Here is a 21,373-nt window from a genome sequence, read left to right as displayed (position 1 = left end):
TAAAAAAGTGTCTTAAAATCTATAGTAACATATGCAGATTCTAGCATATACATACTGTACTCAGAATAGTTGTGATAAGAATAAATTGTGCTTCTAGAGGTTTTGGTGGAGGACTCCTAAAGTATTTTACGTACATCCATGACTTGCTCCACTTACTGAAATACACTGTAGGTAGGAATCCCAACTCAAGGGAATCTTCTACCAAAAATGACCCGCCCTATGCCAAAAAAACCCATGCACTAGAGGTTGATGTGTAACTCACACCCTTAAACTCCTATTCTTTAACTACAAAGTCTGTCCTTCAGTTTGTATTATCCAACTATCTTTTCTTAATAAAATAAATAAAACACACATGCACACAAACATATGAAGGAATCAATCTGTTCTTTAAAGTCCTGTTGGAAAACAAAGCCCAAAACTAAATGGGCCATTAAAAATTAACACAAAATTACTGCTTTGACATGTCAAGACAGAATCAATTCTCTTTATGATGTTTTCCACATTTACACAAGACTGTTCCACATCTGGAGTGGTTAATGACAGGACACACTCCTTCACTTTAACACTCAGCTTCAACTTGACCTCCTTTCACTCACTACCCACACTTAAAGCTTAGCATTAGCCTGCCCATTATGGAAGCAAATAGACATACACGGTACACATAGAGAAAACACCTTCCAATCTTCACTTACAGTGCTAAATATATTTCTATCACCATAATGTTTATTTTATTAGTAAGCTTTAGCGGTGTTTATTCTCGATGGTCTGTATATGAAATCTAACTCAACAGTAAGATTTTTCATGATGCTTAAAATAGACGAGCTTTAAGTCCACTACCCTTCTACACACAGCCACGCACACGCACACACACTCACACATGCAAGTGAAAACTACATATTCATTATGTTTCCTTCCATGTATGAGAATAGAGAAGACAATTTGCATCTAAAGAAGACAATGACATGCTGAAGGGTAGTGGTACATCTTTGCCAGCAACTCCATGGAAGATGTAAGTACACTAAAGTTTGCAGGTACAGAAAGAACAGACATCTATTCTCTTATTCTCTCCCAACCAGGAATCCACAGGAAAAAAAAGTCTGCTGTAATACCATCACCTTCCATGCAAGTTTCTTGGAAAAGACTTTGATGGGAATCCATGAACCACATGCACCATCCTACCATTCCATATGAACACATGTGCTGGCTCCAAACCACTGCAGGATCTTTTTATGTTAGGGTGATCTTCCTGAGAGGAAACATACTTGCTCGGAATAACACATTCTGTTTGTGATATGGATACTGGAATTGCTGGTCCAATTTATATCCAGCATTTTTAGTTTGCAAGCCATGTAACTATCATTATCTTATTCTTCCAATATATACCGGTGGAAACCTCAGGTGCTTCTGAGATAATCTGTGAAGATACACGTATGTAAACCACTACAAATTCCAAAGGAGCCACCTACTATAGCAGACACATGATTTGCTGCAATCTCATGAAGCTCCACACAAACTAATCTACACTCATGTAGGGAGCTAGTAAGCATTTAATACCAAAATAGTTCAATTTTAACAATGTCAACCTAAGCACTGATTTACTATAAGAAACAATTTTAGCAGCTATAATGGCAGGAAAAACAACTGTTCAGCACTCTTCCTCTGCCCAACTAGAAATATGACAACAACACATTGCTTAAGCATCTGGCAAATTTTGATGTTACACACATGGTAAGCTATTTCAACATAAGTATTTACTTATTGATAAAACCTACATAAAATTACATTCCTGATTAACAACAACAACAAAAAACACCCAAACCATAAATCTGCATTTAAAATTTGAAGCTAAATTAAGACTTCTTTTCTTTTAGTAAGTTTAAGTACCTACACAATGTTATATACAAAGATGAAGGCATCTGGTACCAAAAAAGAATAGATCAGAAAGGCAAATACTACTTTCAGGCTGACAAAACAGTCTGAAAAAATAAAATGGAATCAAAACCCATGTTATATTCCTTAGTACCACCTTTGCCAATAATACTGTGTTTTCCTAGTGTCTTCTGGTCAGGTTATAAAAGAAAAACAAAAGCAAAAAGCCTAGCTTGCATACTATGTATGTCTTCAGCTGATTTGTAGAAAGAATCTGTCCATATTAATCATCTCTTCATCGTCAGAATGCGAAACATTTCTTGGTCATTCTTTTGAACCACTAAATAAAAAGTTGTCTCAAAACTCTAAAGAATAACGTCTCTTCTTTCACCCAGAGTAATTTGTACAATGTGGACAACTTGCGCGTAGACCATATGCTATTATTCACCTGTGGTAAAACACATATAAAGACACCTAATGATTTTATTTTCCTTAGAGAGAGGAAAAATGCTCCATGAATTTCTGCTGCACTATCATTGTAGAAAAAGTGACAGTCCATCTCATGACTATTTTAAAATGTATGGTAGCTTTGACTTGTAAATCACTGATAGCCAATAGAGGTCCACTCTCCCTGATTCCTCTTTACATTTCACTCCTTTTTAACATTTTGTTCCACTTAAACTGGGGAGGCTAAAATAGTTGGAGGCAATCACAAGCTACTTCACAGTACCTTACTGTGCATAACTATAATTCTACAAAGGTATTTAACAGCACCGACTCTGATTCTTACTTTTAATCTATGCTCTGTTTTTTGACCCGTGAGAGCGTACATTCAAGTAAGGTTTCATACTTGTCAGCCACATCCTGTGAAGATACTGTAAACTCAAAACATTTGTATTAAAGTCACATTGACTGCACTAGTAAAAACAAGAAAAATATAATCAGAGGCCTACACAAAGTTTGTAACTCACAATTTTATAAAAAATCATTATTATAGAATATTGGAATTCCAAATCTGGGGAAGCAGTCAGAATCCATAAAAAAATCAGGATGTTACTTTAGTAGAAAAGCAATTTACTACTGCAACCGTACCCAATTCTAATAAAATTTTATTATTGTGCTATATTAATGTCTGATTATAAAGCTTCTGATAAAGACACTGAAAAACCACAGTGCAAAGCTCCATTCTTTACAAGTGTTCTATAAAGGTGTGACTTACACCCAGAATACTACGGAACACAGTCAATCCTTTGATTTTCACAAGTATATACAAAATATTAGCAATAAAATCCAGTAAATCCAAATAATCTTTGCTGAAGGATGCTTTAATTGAAGTAGTTTATTCTCCTAGTTATCAGCTTTTGTCAAAAATCCCTTCCTCTGAAATCTTCCATTTAATACATTTTTTTCCCCTCCTAACAATATTTTTTTTATTTTTTAGAAAGAATGGCTTACTTCCATCTCCTGCTTCATAAATTTTGGTTCTTTTTCCTACTTCCTATTGTTTCAGTTGTGTTTGAGATAATTCCTTTTGCTCAATTTGCACCCCACATAGCAATATGGTGCTCTCTAATTTTTTATATAAATGTACAGAAACCAGGAATGCCCATTTTGAACCTCTAAATGGTTCATCACCAGCCTAGGTGCCCATTTAATATTTCTAGGATAGAGATTTTTCTTTAAGAGATTTCTCAAAAATGATACTTTGTTTGCTAAAATGGAATTCATATACTTGATAAAATATACTTTTTTCTAGGTTTGAGCTTATCTAATGCTTACACCCTTTAAGAGTGTTATCTTCCAATTTTATTCCAAAACTGATCATGGAAAGAAATACTATAAAGACAAGACTGAACCAGAAACATTCATTAGATCAGATTTTTAATGCCATGGCCTTTACAAAAAAGCTACAGAAAACTTTGAGCACTGGATATAAAACAATCTTTGTTATTCTTTGTCCAGGTAGCCTCATGTGCCTCTGTTATTACAACATATGTTTAAGAGATTTTTTGAGAAAAAAACACTCTAAATTTTAAAAGTAGTCAAGATACCTGAAATTATACATAAATTTGGTTTAGTACTTCGTTAACACAAAGAGAAAATTACTCTCCTTTTTCCCTTTTCTCACTAGGATGCAACACCTTGACAAGTACGGGCCACTATTATGGAAGATGTATTCCTTTTGTTACCTGACAGAAAGATTGCAAACCTCTCTGCTAAAAAACCTTCAGAGCAAATACTGTAACACCTCTAAATTCTAAGGAAATAGGAACATAACTGAAATGCATCTCTAGTATTAAGATATGAAACTCTGTTATTGAATATCAATAGCCACAGGCTCTTCAGATTCCAGAATTAAACTAAAGAACCTACTGAAAATCTGCCTAAATTCTCCTATTATACTAAAAAAATACTGCCAATTTCCCTGACAGATGAATCACAGGTCTTCTGCGTGATCATAATAATACTGAATGGCAAATAAGCAGCAAAAGATTAATTTCATGCATATGCAATAAATACAGTCATTTTCTATAAGTACATCTTTTACGTATTAAAAATCCTCACTTCTCATGGTGGATTTAATTTCCCTAAAGAAAATAAAATACATATGTTAACATTTAAAAATGCATGTATCAAACTTCAATCGTGCTCATGAGAATTACAGCTTTGGACCAAAAATCAACACACAGAGACCATTACCACCAGGTGTTTCTTGGCATTCTGACAGGTCTGGCCAGATGTGTGGGCACCACGCAGGTAATTCACAGTGGGATCCAATTTGGAGCTACAAAACTAGCCTAGGTAAAATTGCAATAACTGAATCGCTCACTGCTATAGCCTGCTTCTTCCTTTCAGCTGAGACTTCTGCTCCTAAAGAGCTGTCCTCAGGTCAAACAAATGCAAGATGATCTTCCCAAAAGGCAGCACCAGTTACTGCCGTTGTTTCCCTTTTCAGCACCTTAATTCTCTCCTGTCACAAGATGAGAATCTCTAATTGAGTGACAGGACTACGTTGTGATAAACTTGAAAGTGTCCTTGCTAAGTGTCTTTGCTTCTCTCCAACTTCTCTCAGCAGGCCTAAGAAGGCTTGCCTGAAAGCGAGGCTATTCAGCAACCTCCTTCAATTCCTCCATGTCAGCCTTGCTGGCCCGAGAAATATGCACTGCCTGCACCATGAGCACATGTGCAGTGAACTTCAGCTTGTTTTTGCAAAATAAAGCAAAACCAAACAAAACACCTGCAAAACCAACCAAAACTAAGCGGAGTCAAAAACCAGGACAACTTTTGGTTAGCTTTGTGGGGATAAGTGTATGTTAACTAATTGCCAAAGGAGACAGTATTAGTTCTGTGATACTACTAAGAAGCTGAAACATGGCACAGATAAATTGCTTATGCTTTACATCTTTCAAAGCTGAGCTCAAAGACTTCTAAATAGAAACTATAGCTCAAATTAGCTCACTGTCTGAAAAATTACGGTCACGTCAGGTTTTTATGAGTGAATTTTCATGAAAAGAATCTCTTTACCTTTATCTTCTCAGTTAAATTTGTATTTCTTCATCATTTCTTTCCATATCTAACTCATTAACATACTTATATCTTGCAAGACACCATCAGATCTGCACGGAATTCTCATGTCATTTGCAAACTTATTCATCAACATTACCACCACTACTACGAAATAAATCTTTTTTTCTTTTAACATCTTCGTTCATCTCACTCAAAATTATTTACAGTTCATCATTTTCCCCTGTACAGAAAATGTTTGAGGCCATACCACAGGCTGCTTTGTCACATCAAAATAGATCCAGAATTTTTAAATGAAAGTTATTGGCAATGAATACATAGCCTAACTCATCTGATGAAGTAGCAGTTATTTTTTTTTCATGAGCTCAGAATTTGAATTTACTACAGAGGATCCAAACACTAGGACTACATTAGCAGTAGTAAAATGGTAGCAGATCTCCAGAGTGAAATGGTTGGTGCTGAGGACCTGAAACATACATCTGGGGGGGGAAAGCATTATTTCAGACTAGATGTCTCCTGGTTCTGAAGACTGAACTCCCTCCCATCAGCCACCGTGCATCTTCCTATTTTGTTTCAGCGGAAAGGAGTAAAGTTTGAATCCTCAGAGACTGCTCAATGATGAAAGCATAGCATCCTAAGTGGTACTGGGCAGATTTGCTTCAAAGGTGTATTTCTGATCCAAGCGAAAACATTAACGCAGATATATCCAAATAAAACCAGTATTCCTTACTTCCTTGATGATTCTCTTTTCTAGTAGTCAAACTGAAGCATATCCACAACCTAATACAGATTTTTTAAACATAAAAAATGTATTTCAGAAACTTTAAAAACCTCCGCAACATGAGGTCAAAGATGTTAGAAAGTTAAAATATATTTAATATGGTTAAAATAGCATTTCTACTAATAAAGTCCTTGGGTATGCATTGAGGTTACTCAAGGGCTTTACGTAGTAGTCATTCCATCAATAATAAATTGAAGAACATACCGTGCATTTTTCTAAAAGATTATAAATAAATACCAGAGATTTTTCCATTAAAGAAATCACTTGCAGATATCTTTTTAATGCCCTCAGTTTTTCTAATTTAAATCTTATTATTACAGTATCATCAAAATTCCAAGCAGGCAGATTTGGTTTACATGAAATGCGATGTGGCACAGGCCTTTTGTGGCACAATTAAGAGCGTTCCTTTCAAGGGCAATGTCACAGAAGGTGAACACTAATTTTACTAATATGGTAAAGGAGGATGAATGACTGTGGGAAGGAAGGAAAGCAAAAACAAACTACGTGGCATAATTTTTTTCTGTGAAGTTCTCTGTCATATTTAACTTTCACTTTCTAAATAGGTTATTACAGGTACAGCAATTTGCATAAAAAGATTAAAGATTGCACAAAATGTCAAAGACTGCTTTGCAGCTATAATACGAACAAAGAAAAAACAGTCTTTGCGGATGTCAAATGATTTTTAAGGAAATGATCAAAGATATTCTGATAATAGCATACGATGCATAAAATACCCCTAACACTAGGTGTCAGAGTACATGTCCTATTTCTGAAAATAATTTAAAATTATTTTTTTATGCTCTGCTATTCTTTTATGTCTCTGCTTCACCATATGAAAGTCAGATCTCCATGCAAGTTACAAAGGAAAGCTCACAACACTCTTTTTCTTAGTTCTGAAATACTCTTTTCCAACAACTAGTTTTTATTAGATGGGAGAACTAAAATTGGCATAAAATCATAGCTCAGACCGAAAGGTACCACAAACCAATTTAAATATTTTTTTAAAGCAGCTGCTCTAAAACAACTTAAACCATCTAGCTAACACCCTTTTCAATACTGTCTTACTTGGTTCAAATTGCTGGTCGTGAAGCACTATGTACACTATACATTGGTTTTAGTTTACACAAAGTGTAAGTAGCTATCAGACACTCAGGTCATATTTCATAAATTCTTGAAAGCCTATGTACTATTATGTAATATGTATATTGAAAAAAACCTATACAATGAAGTTTCCTGTCACCCAATACTCTTCTTCGCACTAACAGTTAGTTTTACCACAGACATCCTTTCCATTACTTCTTGTAACCTATCAGAATGAAAGTTGAAAAGTTCATGAACCCTGAAGGAAACACTCTCGAATATTAAGACTGACGCACACCAGCACAAAGTAAGTCATGTGACAAAATAAATGGAGCCTGTGTGATTTGATTATGGATTGATGCCGATTACTTGCAGCACTTTGGGAAACCTGAGTAGTCAAAGTACTTTTTCACTGCAGCTCAAATCAACTACCAACTGGTCATAAAACTAGCATGATCCTAGACGAAATACTAATATTTCCACTAATTTTAGTTAATACTAAGACTAACTCATACCAACAAGTCCAGAGAGGAGTGGACCCACTTCTTATTTTCCCTCTGAAAATAAGAAAAACAAAAACCTGGCTTTGCACCCAGTGACAGTAAAAAAGCTAAAAAATCTGTCTTAAAAATTGTCCTCCATCACTTTGTAAGGAGGTTATGATACATCTGAATGTAGTGGCAGTGGATGGATTCAAGTCCGGGAAAGGCCCACCACACAGTCATACATGTTTACATGGTTATCATCAAGGGATTTTAGACTACCCCTATGTGCATTTACACCTCAAAGGACATGAGATCAAGTACAGTAATGGAGAAATGATTAGGAAAGTAACTTGGGACCATATTTCTTCCATAGTATAGGTACTAGAAAAATTCTTTGACTATACATAGTTACACAAAAGTATGCATAAATCAAAACTTAACTTTATAAAAAAAAATGATAGCAAAATGAAACAAAAATGTCAGGAATATGGAAACTCCTTGTCTTCAGAGTAAACAACAGAGAATGAAGAGATGATGTTTTCCAGATGATGTTTTCCTGTTTAACCTTAACAGAGACTAACTAAGAATAAGACGTGTTATCATTTAGTATGTAGTAAAATACTGCACTATAGTTTTACATTTGCTAAAACAGGGCTGCTCTCACAGTATGTACATTATACAAATGCAGAAAAAAAGCCAGGAAACAGAAAGAGCATTAAACTTTTAATACAAATACAGTATTATAAAAGAGAAAAATTTGCGAGCAGATATAAAAAGACTGCATTTTAAGTTTGACAGCCATTTTTAGCTTAAACAGTTTATATCAAAATACAATTATACACACGTCAAAAATAATGTCCCACACTTTCTCATAAGTTCTACAATGAATTTAAGCAATATTTTAATTTCAATAAAGTGTCAATTTGGTAATCAGCAAGCCATTAACCCAAAATGTGTATTAACAAAGCCCCATTCTTTGAATTTTAAAATTATATGTAATAGATAAGCACAGATAAGTGAAAAAAAATCACGTTAATTTTGAGAAAGGGAATATGCTATGCTTTAATTTCTTAGGATTATTAACAGAAAAGAACTGGGACCTTGGAGTAGGTCCTGAAATATAAATTGTCCAGAAACTCTGAAATATATATTGTTATGCTTCCTAAAATTTTGTAGAACAGAGAAGGTGCTTTACACATTCTTGAAACTAGTTTTGGGGTTTTTTTTAATCAAGAACAAATGGCTTACTCATAGTTAAAATGCAAAGATTTAAGTGGAAAACAGTTGGCTTATGAATGAAATATCAATTAAGTAGATACTAACTGCAAAACTACTGGAAGAAGCCAAGGAGACTCTTAAGCTTTCTAAACAGTGATATAGTTTAGTATTTCCATCCCTTTTTGTCTCCCTCCTGAAAGACCTTCTACAATAGCTTACGGATTAAAAAAGGAATTTTTATTTCAAATTTGCAATGACACTGGAATGACAGTACCTTCTTCCGTGTCTGTATAACTTACATCTGAGATATAAAATAGAGACAAAATGGAGTTGTCATAACTCTTCCAAATTTCATGAGAACTTTACCACTTAAAGAACACCAATTTATAAAAAATACTTCATCATCACAACTTTATGGGCAATGAACTACTACTTTAAATTACTTAGTGAAATCAAAATGGGAAACCAAAAAGAAAAGTAGGATGATATTTTGTGAGATGCTGAATGCCATTCTTTCAAGATAGTAAAGATTTATTATAAGAATCAGGATGGAGCATTATTTTAAAGGAACGTGTTGCACAGAGCAGAGAAGGTTGAAAAAGTTCAGAAAAAGAGAGTCACAAAATGAACAAGAATGAAAAATCTTCTGAGAAGTTGCATAGGAACATATTTTAAATAACAATACAACGCCCCCAAATTCTTTTCAGTTAAATAGAGTTCTTGGAATGTATGCATTACCTTAACAACAGGATTCAGCAGAACAACACCTGATTTCTTTGTAATAACTTGCTTTGTTGTGTAATGATGTTCTATAAGCTGAGGAATAGTTGGAAACCCAGTTCCTTCAAAACGATACTGATTCTGTATGGAGGTAAAAGGAAATAATTGTTTCTCTACAAGCAGTATTTCGAACAAGAAACTGCAAAAGCGCTGCACCAAGCTTCCCTCACTAGTAACAAAACAAAGAAATGTTTGCTTTCACAGAATTAGATTTCTTTCCTGATATATTTAATAGCATTTCTACTGAATTAAATGGAATGATAGTTAGGAAGATGATAAATTAATAAATGCAAAATTACTGCATCACTCATTTAAGGCAACATAATAAAATAACTAGTTATTTAAAGAGATAGGACAGTTAAACTTAAAACTCAGACAGAGTGAAAGAAAAATATTATAAACCAGAAAAAACAACACTAACTTCCTAATTACTTAAAGTTCTAAGAATTACAGAAAATAAACTAAAAAACAAACATCTGACAATAAAATAAACAGGAGATACGTAACACTATCTTACTCAGATCTTACTGCATTTACAATGTTTGATAAAATCAGTAAATCCCTGGCACAGAGTATAAGATGCATGATTGGTCTTTAATATGGAGTATATACCAGAAGAGTCTACAGCAGCTAAAAACAAAGACAAGTCATACATATAATTCATAGAGAAGCTGGGCAAGACAAAATCCCCCCCCCGCCCCACTTCATGAATTTATTTCTTTTTATATACATAATTGAACACAACGGAAACAATTAAATCTCTTAATATTTTCTTAGAAGCATGTAACATTTTCTTAGCAAAGACTGCTATGACATTCTTTCAGGTGTTAAGGGAAAAAAATGTATTTTCATTGCTTATCTTTGCCCATTCACTTGACAAGGAAAAAAAAAAAGTACAGAAATGTTTATTTCATCCTCCTGAATGTCTTAAATTATACACTGCAGATGACTGGGAAACAGGATAAAGTCTTGTGCCTATACAAAACTCAGCATCTACAGTTAGTGAACTCTTCCCCCAAGAGGTGAACTGCCCCAGCCTGACAATGGCAACAATAAACAAGTACTGCAATTAAAAAAACTCAAAGCACAGACAGTGATTTAAGTTCATTTACTTAACTGAGCAATGAAAACCTCTACCACCGGCATGCAGACTTTTTTCTATCTAGCCTCCAGGGTTAAATTCCTTGCACAATGCATTACAAGTTACTCTTCCTTAGGGGTTAAAGCATTAACTTCCTGAAACGTATTATCGCTGTTAGTAAAGACAGCTTGGTCATGTCACCTATTTTTAACATTCCTGGTTTCCTATCATAAAAATGTTTTCATAGTCTGAACACTTTTGGTTGTTTATTTTGTTTAACTTCATTCATAACTTATTACATAGTGACTCAGCTTTGACTGACCAGTAACACAAGCTCCCATTCCTTTCAAATAAGCTCCTTCGTATTTCCATGCTCTGATGATCTAAAAAACCTGATGTCCTAAGAGTCTCCCTAGCACAATAACCAGTACTGCATATTATTTCCTCACCTCAGACCCAGCCACGCACCCATCTGCTGCCATCTATATAAGACCTTCAGGGCAGACGGTGTTCTTTGATTCTGTGTATTCACACAGGATCCTGACCATTATTAAGATCACTAACAAACAACAATTTGAAAATAGAACAGCCTCAAATAGCAGAGTGAAAAACAACAGTAGCCTTGAATGACAGCAGTGAATTTTGATGCTTAAAGCTGAATGAGTAACATCACACAGTTTTACTAAGGTTAGCCTTTAAAATAATGGTAAAACCAGAAAGAGAACACTTATGCAATTAAAGGATCACTGTTAAAACAGGCATATGTCCCATTCTACCCTTCAGCATTTGATTCAGAAGAAAATTTTGTATATGGAGACCAAGTCTGGTCTCCATATGGGGACCTGTCTGTGATCCAAGGGTGTGATTTGACCAGTCAGACAGACCTGATTCCACATTGTTCATACCAATGTAAACAAATCCCTTGCACTAAACTCTCCTCAGACTTCCCTACCAACATGTTCATGAATACAATTCCTCTTGTTACATGACTCTAACAGTCCCACCATCTACTAACTCCTTTTTAGAGCTTAATAAGCTTTTTCTCTTTTTACAATTAATGCTTTTTTCACAATAAATGCAGAAAATTCACCCCATAGAAGTGCATAAGGAGTCCTGCATTTCTTTAAGAAAAAAATTTTTAACTTCCATGATTGTCAAGAAAATCTGCCACAAATTAATCCCAAGAGGAGATGAACATAATGCCCTATTACTAAATGTATAAGCAGACAGATCTAGTGGCCTGACGATGCTTGGATTGTCCAAGCTACGCAATATTAAACACTATCCATCTTATATTTCAAATTAATTCCTAAGAGAAGGTAGTGAAATTATGGAAACAAAGATAGTTTTTTACATTCTTTTTTTTTTGTGGAAAAAACAATACAAAAAAGAGTCAGGTTACAGGTAGGGGTGGCCTCAAAGTAATACTTCTAAAAAAACTCCTCTATTTTAACTGACTTGAAAGTCCAGTCTACATTTTTTGAAGATCTACTTGCCACATACAATGATTTACAAAAAATTATTTTGGCCACCCAAGTATACAATGTGCATTTATTTCTCCTGGGTCTAGATCACACAGCTCCAAGCATCTTGTAAGACTCTGTCTGTCTAGCTAGGTACAGGTAATTTTTTTATTTATTTTCTCAATCAGCACTCTGACACATCAAAATATTTTAAGGTCATAAAATCAAAATAAAATAAACAGTGACTTCATGTAAAGCTTCACTTCTACAAGGAAAACTCTGCGTGAAAATTAATGAAAACTCCAGCTGGACCAGTGTCCATAATCACTGATCCTACAGAAGTCTTCCAATTTCTATGAAGTTTGAAAAATATCACTGGCCCTCATTAAAAAGAAATAAACCAGGTACACAATATTGACTTCTCCCAGGCATGCTGCATCAACTGGGAATTTAGATAAGGAAATTCCTTCAGTGTAAACATTGTTATGCGACTAAATTTGTGGTTTTTTCTGTATGTGGGAGATTTTATTACAAGACTGAAATATGTTTTGGCGGCATTACTGAATCAAAACTAAGAATGATTCGCTGCTATGTCATACTTCAAGAAGACTTTCTAGTAATGTTATGAGAACTGTCATATTTTGAATGAGTTTGAAATTCTGAAAGGTAATAAGAAAAGCACATATATTTAAAAAAAACAAGTAATGCATTAAGAAAAATAAAAATAAATGGATTGGGTAAAGGCATACAAAAATTAACATACTGTTTAAAATGACCGATTTTTCCTAAGTTAGAGCAACAAGGGGATCAATTCTGGTCCTTAGAAGCATATATGCTATGCAAAATCCACAAGCGTTTGTGTTATACTGAACAAAACAATATCCATAGGGCTAAAAAGAACATAAGCATATCCAGTGCCGCAGAGACTTCAATTCCCAACTGGATAGAAACCAGCATGGACTATTTTCTTATGCGTGAATGTTTCCATTTTTCAGGAAGATTCAATGGAATCTTTACAGTCTGAATGAAGAGTAGCCTAATTAGCACCAACTATGAAAATGGGTTTAAAAATAACTAAATGTACATGCATAAACTAGTAGTAACAAGTTCTGGATTTCCAAACTATTACAGAAATATTTTGGCTTTTCAGTATAAGACAAAAGATGTTGAATAACCTCATACTTCATATTTTTCTTTTGTTTCCCAAAATGACTGTTTCCCCCTGATTTCAACACTGATGGAAATATTTCCAACAGCTTTCATATTTTCATATAAAGGCTAAAGCCACTTGCCATAGTAAATTATGTAGATCCTAAACTATTTAGCTGAATTTATAAACTTCCTAACATTGAATATTCAGTACTATATCAGAGACGTACATCAGCATATTGTATGATAAAGTGTCTCCGTTGTCCATCTGAAAACACAGAAAGGACATATTCACCAGGTTTCCCGTGGCTCTCTCGCACCAAGAAGTCTCCTTGCTGTTTTAACAGCTCCTGGGCTTCTATTCTTGGAATTGCACCATGATACCAGTCTTGCTCAGCCAATGGTTTCTCAGTGGTTGATATTACATCAAAGAACTTGGGAAAAATATTGAAGAAAAATGTTATTATAACAGTACATTTTTAGAGTTTACTTTTACATGAAAAGCATGATAAACAACAATAATTTCTATTTCTGTATCTGAATTATGTATTTCTATTCACAAACAAAATCAAGGCTCTTACATTTATACAAAAGGCATACTGATCACCTTCTTTTCTATTACCTAAAAAATTAATACATAAAAAGCAGAAGTTTATGGAAACATCCATAAAACCATGTAATATTTTTCACTTGGCCTGCTATTTTTCCTAAGCCATACTGACCAACTCTTTCTCACACATTCTGATGTGCTATTAACAACAACTCAAAATGAACCATTTCTTTATTCAGACAGAAACTTCTCAGACATAAGAACATAAGAAATTGATTTATACAAAGCATGTGAATCGGGTAAATTGTTTTCACAGAATTTACCAATTGCATCCCAAATCAATTAATAGCTCTATGAGACATTTTTCCTAGCATTTACACTGTAGCACAGAATATACACCTGGTTCTACTGTGCTTATGAACTTTAGCTTAGAGTTTCTGAAGGCACAAAGATGGTAAGAAATTACTTTCACTGGCTATAAATGGAAGGTAATGAGTTTTAACTTACAATTTCACATATTAATTTTAACAAGCTCACATTGTTTCAGAAAACACTGAGGAAAACTTTCTATTTTGTTCAGTGACCACTTCAGATTTATTTGTTATGGCTAGACAGACAAGCCCTTACTTAAGCTGTATGTCATTCAAAATCGTTAGTGCCAGAGCTCATAGAAATTCTCACTGCCAGATTGGTAAAGCTCTGAACAAAGTAACACAGTGCGTACTGTATCGTGAGTTGAACAGATATGTGAATGTGTCCCAGGCAAGCCTGCTGAACTGCATTTTAGATAACAGCATGAAGACCCACACCTCAATTAAGCATGATCAAACAGATACAAACAAAGTGTACAATTCCGAATTAACCTCTCCTACTGCTCTGCCCTAAAAAAAATAAGATTTTCTTTGTATTATCAAGGATGATATGATATTTCCCCTATGGGGATGGGGAAAGAGAACAGAAACACTCCATTGGTGCATGCAAGGGAAAAATTTGACATGGTGCAGCTATGGGCATGGTGGAGGCCATCTGCACATTAAAGGTCTTCCTGGGGAGGTATTTAGGTTAAGATGACTTACCTAGCAAAAAACCACTAGGAATAATCTCAGACTCTCAGAGTGGGAATGAGTAGACCCAAGAAAGGGAATCTACTCAGAACTTCTTGTTTCCTTGTTTCTTGTCTTTAACTTCTTGTAAAGAAGTTAAACTTGTAAAGAAGTTAAACAAGAAGTTAACTTCTTGTAAAGAAGTTAAAGACCTTCTTTAGGATGTGTAATTCTTTAGCACTTTCAGAGTAAAGTTTCTGGTATAAAAAATGCCTTTGTCTGTGGGTTCCTGGCTGCCTTTCTAAGTTATACCTGAAAAGGTCTAGTTTAGTCCAGGATCCTGATGGAAAACTGAAGAACATATTTAAGAGCCTGACAGAGCCTCATATTCTCAGACATCAACACTGGAATCTAGAGCCCTGTGCCCGTAACAGGGATAATTTCAGACATGAGATTTGAGGCCAGCACTGTAACCAACAGACTCAACACTAGAAAGAGCAAGTATGCTCTGTTACAGATGTTGCTCTGTTACAGATTCAGAGCTAGGAAGGACTATGTAAGAAATAACAACAGCTTGAAGAGAAAGTGCGCAGTCAGAGTTTTTAGGAGCAAAAGATGCAACTGTGTTTACCAGCATAGCGAACTACTACAAGCCCAAGATACTGTTTTGCCAAGAAGGCAGTCATGTATTCCTATTTCATCAACAGTTAAATACTTCTCAGATCAGAGCTGTCTACCACTGTTAAATGACACTAAGTCATCCTCTTTCAGAAATTCCTAAAAGAAAAAATAAGCTTTCAAAATGTTAAAGAATGTTATTTACTTGACCATTTATTGTTCGAAGATGCTGAGTTTGACTCACCAGAAAACCCACACCTCTGTTACGCTATCAAGAAATGTTACAGGGTTCAGAGTAGCAAAGCCTTTGCCACAGAAACACATTTTTACTCAAGAAGAAATGTTTCTAAGGATAAGAGGACAGTTCAGGGTCAATAAACTAGTTCATGGTCTTCACAAAGGAAGGTTAAAAAAAATAAAAAACCTGACATGCAACTCATTTCATAGTATACTAAAGAACAAGCCACTAGATAGTAATACCTGCTTGTGTTCGAACTGGGTCAAGTCTGAGTCACTGTTTAGACAATCATGATCACATCCCAGAATAAAACATCTTAAAAGCCTTTATGACAGAGAAAAAGCTTATGGAAGAACACAAGAGCACTTTAGACATTGCTAACTATGGCATTGTTTATAACACTAATGTCAATCTTCCCCCTTCTTTTAAATTTGGTTAAACTAATATTTATTACTTTAGAAGGAAACAATGAAAATTCCACAAGGTGTCCTCTGATGATTGTCTCCTATCTTACATTACCTTTACTTTTTGTCATATACTATGGGTTAATCATAATCAAGATGATTTCTCTGATGAAACAAGCAGTAATTATTCATGTTTTGAATGTTATTAAAATTGCATTATTTTTATGAACAAGTCTTCCGACTCCAATATATTTTCTGTATGATACAATATTGACCCTGACTGGCTATGAAAGAAAACATAGCTGAAAGCCCAGAACAGTACAAGATATATAATCATTTTAATATTGATTTCAACTCAGTTTACACCACTTAGTGCTAATGTTTCTAGTGCATTTTATAGTTAGAATTAAATGGTTTAAATACAAGAAAGGTTAGTCTTTAAAAAAGGTGGAGGAAAAAAGCTACCCACACAAAATTAAATTCCCATCTCTTTCCTTTAAACTCTACAGAGTTTAAATATCAGTGAGTAACTTAATATGACTAAATAGATACCTGAAAGAACAAGTTTGTATTCTAGGCCTCAATGTTTTACAATTTCACATGGGGGATGAGATCTCTTGTTCATTTGTATGTACACACTTACAGAATCACTTACTGATTCAACAACTTAAATGAAGGAATATTTTTCTAAGATTTTTGTTGTTAATTTGACTGGAAGCTAAAAATAAACAATAAAATCACACAGAAGGAAAGGAACTCAACTGTCGATTTTCTACTCCCCCTCCCACCCACCTCCTTTTTTTTGCCTTGTCTTTTTCCTTCAAGATTTCCATTTAGTGCCACGTTTAGCTCATGGATTATTGGGGGGGGGCTTATATACTTCTTTACACTTTTCCTTCTGAGAGGAGGCAAATGCCCTCATATACTTCATCATGCTCCTCATGGACCTATTAGTGTCCTCTTTACTTATTCTGAGCCCCTTTCTCGCTCCCTATTTAACAATCCATTCAAACAGCAGTTTTTCTCCAACAGTAAAATGAAGCAGTCCCCAGCTGCTGCCCTTATTCAAGAGAAAAATTGAGCAAACAGCAATGTATTATTTCTAACTCCAAAAAATGAGGTATTATTCCTGTACTTACACTGTCAATGAAAAGAAAATAATGGGAATAATATTTTATTAAACTAATAGCTTACTCAGTATTGTATTTTCACATATATTCTGAGCTCAAACTTTCCGTACTTCCTTATTTTCCATCTTTAAGCAAACAAAACATTTTGTCAAGACATTTTTTCTCTCCCAGTGTAAAAGAGGGGCACAGACACAGATGAGAAAGTAGAGCAATACGTTTAGGTTGATAATTTGAGACAATTCCCTGTGGTATAAGCTGCCTTTAGCCTCAGTGTACCTGGCTCATTCCCACATGTTAATATACTATATGAAACCAACATTAATTCCACTTATTATCCTATAAACAATAAAAAGTTATCCTATAAACAATAACAGATATCTGTGCCAAGCTCAAATGCATCAGTGCCAAAAAAATAGGCAGAAGGGCAGAAGCTGGCATTCACGATGCAATTCATTCAGACTCTTCATTCAGTTCATTCATAGCATTGCATTACATGTACATGAAAATTGCCCCTTTTCTTGTGCTTTCTCTCCTCATTTGACTAAACTTATGTCTCCTGCTATTATAGAAAACTGGCTTGTATTTTGTCCAAGAGAAGCCACCTGAATCCTTAACCTTGCTGCTTTCTGTTCAAACTATACTGTTTCCCTATATTACCCTTTACGTTCTCATTCTGAGAACATGTAGATCATTTAAGTCTGAACACATAAGTAACAGCTAAACTCCTGGCTGCTTTTGGAAGTACAGGGTTTCTCCACAACTTTCTTCAGATGACTCAAAAAAATTTGTTTTCTCTCATTATAGACAAAATTCAACTTCTCCCACCAATTAAAACATATAATAAAACATCTTAAAACATGTAATATGTTAACATTACGTTTTTACACTAGAAGACAATCAGTACTGGTCTCTGCTTCAAGTAGGAAATAACTAATTCTTTTATGTATGTTATTATTTTATAATACACCTTCAATAATCACTTTGTATACTTTGTTGATGGATAAGAAGTTTTAAGTACCAGTTTATACATTTAGCAATAAGCATGGTTATGCAGTTGTCAGCAGGAAAAAGCCAAGCAGCTGATCACATTAAGAGCTAAGTACTAATTCATGAAGCAAATTTTAGCTGTATATGCATAGTTAGCTTTTCTAACACACAAGAATTTGCTAAATCAAAACACAAAACCTGAAAACTGATTGGTTTATATTCTGACTTTGAAGCTCACTTAAGTGATAAGTAATCAAAAGTACACTTGTTACTCAGATTTTACTTTCTGCTTCAAATGACCCAAATGCAATCTTACTTCTCCCAAACATATTCCAAGGCTTCACCAATACTACGTACTATATATCTACATGCAGGTTTACACCAGCTTCCATGGCATTAATAGTGATATAGACTGGAATGAAAATCAAAATGAGGCACATAGGTTATTTAAAATGACACTTTAATTAAAGCCAATGAAAATTTTGACATTGAATTCCCCTGACTTTATCTTGTTTCATCAATGTTTTATCGTGATCCTCTTCTTGAAATTTTTTCTCTTCCAATTTTTCTCCAAAGCAGCTTTAGGTAGGATTTTTATTTTCTAAAAAAATTGTAACAAGTTGTATAACATACAAATAGACCATTGAAGGCTATGTCTCACGTACACAAAGAACACAGGTCACGGCAATATATATTTTAAGATGCTTTTATTATGATATTTTGCATTTTTACATCAATTAGAAGTTGTATAAACCAAAAAGTATGATAATGTGGAAATTTTGTTCATCTCCAGGGATATTTTAATATTTTAGCAGGGCTTTTCCTATTACTTTTCAAATATGTCACACAACTTTCACATTTTTCATAGTAAAAGTGTTCCTGTCCTAAGTTGATCTCATTATCATATCTATTATTCCATTCCTTTATCACGATATACAAATTTCCAACGTATACACATGTATATACACACATATGTATATGGATATATGCAACTGTAATCTCTTCCACACATTCTGAATATTGTTTAGCTTAAATACAGTTTACTGGGTCCTTTAAAGGGTCCTTGGATGCAATCCTGCAGCATAAAATAGAAGGCCCATTCATTCTAAAGTTTTCTCAAAAATGCTATTTTGAGCTAATGTTTCAGGTGACAAGATCACAATTAAAAGGCAGTTTTAAAAAGTTTTAAAAATTCTGCCCAACTTTTTTGGTGGGTTTTTTTTTGTTTTGTTTTTAGCTGGGGTGGTTTTTTAGTTTTGGTTTTTATGGGTTTTTTCTGTTGGGCGGGTTGGGATGATCACCTGTTCCACTTCAGGAAAACACAGGAGGAAGGTTTTCAAGTAAAATCTGACACCTACCTAAGTAGGTGCTCAAGTATTGTAACTAGTCTTGTAAGCTTCTATATGAAAACAAATAGAAGTAATACAAAAGCAAAAGAAACACAAAAGTTTCTCCATCTATTAGGGAACCTGAACAAAAGCTGACTACAAGTAAGAAATACTCAACAACCATTTTTAGTGGGGACTGAAGCAAGATGTATAATACCTAATTACTTAAATAGTACCAGTTATTGAGGAAGTAGCAGTAGTAGTTGTAATAATAATAATAATAATAATAATAATAATAATAATAATAATCATCATCATCATCATCATCATCATCATCTTATATACTGGTGCCTTTATAACGAATATGGGGAATATAATTATTGCAACAATGGGTAAAGCATGCATGATCATCTGACCTGCTACAGAATATCGTAATACAGTGCATTTCCAGTAAATCAGACTCACTGGGAAGAGTACTCTTAAAAGTATAGCACCAGTCTGGGAGCCGCAAAGAACATACAAATTATCTTTTTTTCCTAAAGTGCAACAAGTTGTTCTGACATATTGTTATGCCACGATATTACCATGTCTGCTGATCAATCAGAACAGTGTTTTTATAAAATAATTTTAATGTAATTTTTGTCTATGTAGATGGAAATGCATGACGCTTCAGAAAAAAAATCCTACTTAAGCTGTAAAAATAACAGAATTTAGTACAATACTACATTATTAATACTACTTACCGATGATGAGCCCAACATGGATTTTGGAGACCTTATAATTCCAGCTATGGAATGACGTATAGTGTCAAATCTTGAGACTTTGTCCTTCTTGTCCTAGGAGAAAAAGCAGTATCTCCAGTGAAGACAAGCAGATTGGTATGATAATTGAATTACTGGAGAACATGGAACGTAGACTCCTGGATTTTATTTAAATAAAAGGCAGGGGCAGAGCCTCTACTGATATAAACCAGTCAGTGTCAACATCAGTGGGATTAAGCTAACTCATATCAATTTAACTGCTGACAAATTCTATAATTCCTTAAATATTTTGTGCAATTATTTTAAGTATCACTATTGTTAACTATAAAGAGAACTTAAATTCTTTTGTACCCTAAAAACAAAGGACATAATTCACAGTTCTCCTGAAATCCCTGGTTTTTTTAAAAGGACATTGATTTGAAACAATATAATAAAAAAAAGCCCACATAGTAAACCTCAAATATACATAAGTACATTATCCTTACTTAATAAATGGGGGAGGGGGGAGTCCCTTTTATCAACACGTTCTTCTCTAACAATATACTACTTGTAAATATTAGTACCAAACAGTGCAAGTTATAGGATCCATTTGTTTTCTGGCACTACCATAAAACATAGGAGCAGCCATCATCTGGATTTTAAATTCTGTAAGAAGAGGGCTCTAACTGGAACATTGAAACAGCCTTTAAGCATCTCTAGTTCAGCATAAATCAATGTAAATTCCAAGGTGCTCATAACTTGACTTAGTCCAAAGACTATATATTTCTTAATCTCTGATTTACCATCAGCTCTCAAAATTAATATCAAAGAATCTTTAAAAAAATACAAAAACGTATTTTTAACACTGACAAACTGAGCTTATTTACTGTAAATCACTCTCAGA

At 34.3% G+C, this 21,373-nt stretch overlaps 1 protein-coding gene across 9 annotated transcripts in view; it reads right to left on the bottom strand.

Annotated features, from left to right (window-relative positions):
- FER (FER tyrosine kinase) overlaps nucleotides 1-21,373 on the bottom strand; it is a 205,636-nt gene that overhangs the window by 98,641 nt on the left and 85,622 nt on the right. For 5 of the 9 annotated variants that reach the window (XR_012778947.1, XM_075526643.1, XM_075526645.1 and 2 more), the window contains 3 exons: nucleotides 20,473-20,565; nucleotides 13,662-13,865; nucleotides 9,697-9,819 (listed from right to left, as the gene is read on the bottom strand). The exons of 1 other annotated variant lie outside the window; for it this stretch is intronic. Coding sequence is in view for 6 of the 8 variants with exons in the window: in XM_075526643.1 (XP_075382758.1) it covers nucleotides 9,697-9,819; nucleotides 13,662-13,865; nucleotides 20,473-20,565 (420 nt within the window). In the remaining 2 variants the exon portion in view is untranslated. The remainder of the gene's footprint in view (nucleotides 1-9,696; nucleotides 9,820-13,661; nucleotides 13,866-20,472; nucleotides 20,566-21,373) is intronic. 3 more of the 9 variants (XR_012778948.1, XM_075526646.1, XM_075526647.1) reach the window with 3 other exon arrangements.

This window comes from Mycteria americana, chromosome Z, assembly GCF_035582795.1.
Source record: "Mycteria americana isolate JAX WOST 10 ecotype Jacksonville Zoo and Gardens chromosome Z, USCA_MyAme_1.0, whole genome shotgun sequence".
Lineage (NCBI taxonomy): Eukaryota > Metazoa > Chordata > Aves > Ciconiiformes > Ciconiidae > Mycteria > Mycteria americana.
The sequence above is the reverse complement of the archived record's forward strand: the minus strand, read 5'-3'. Positions and strand labels throughout refer to the sequence as shown.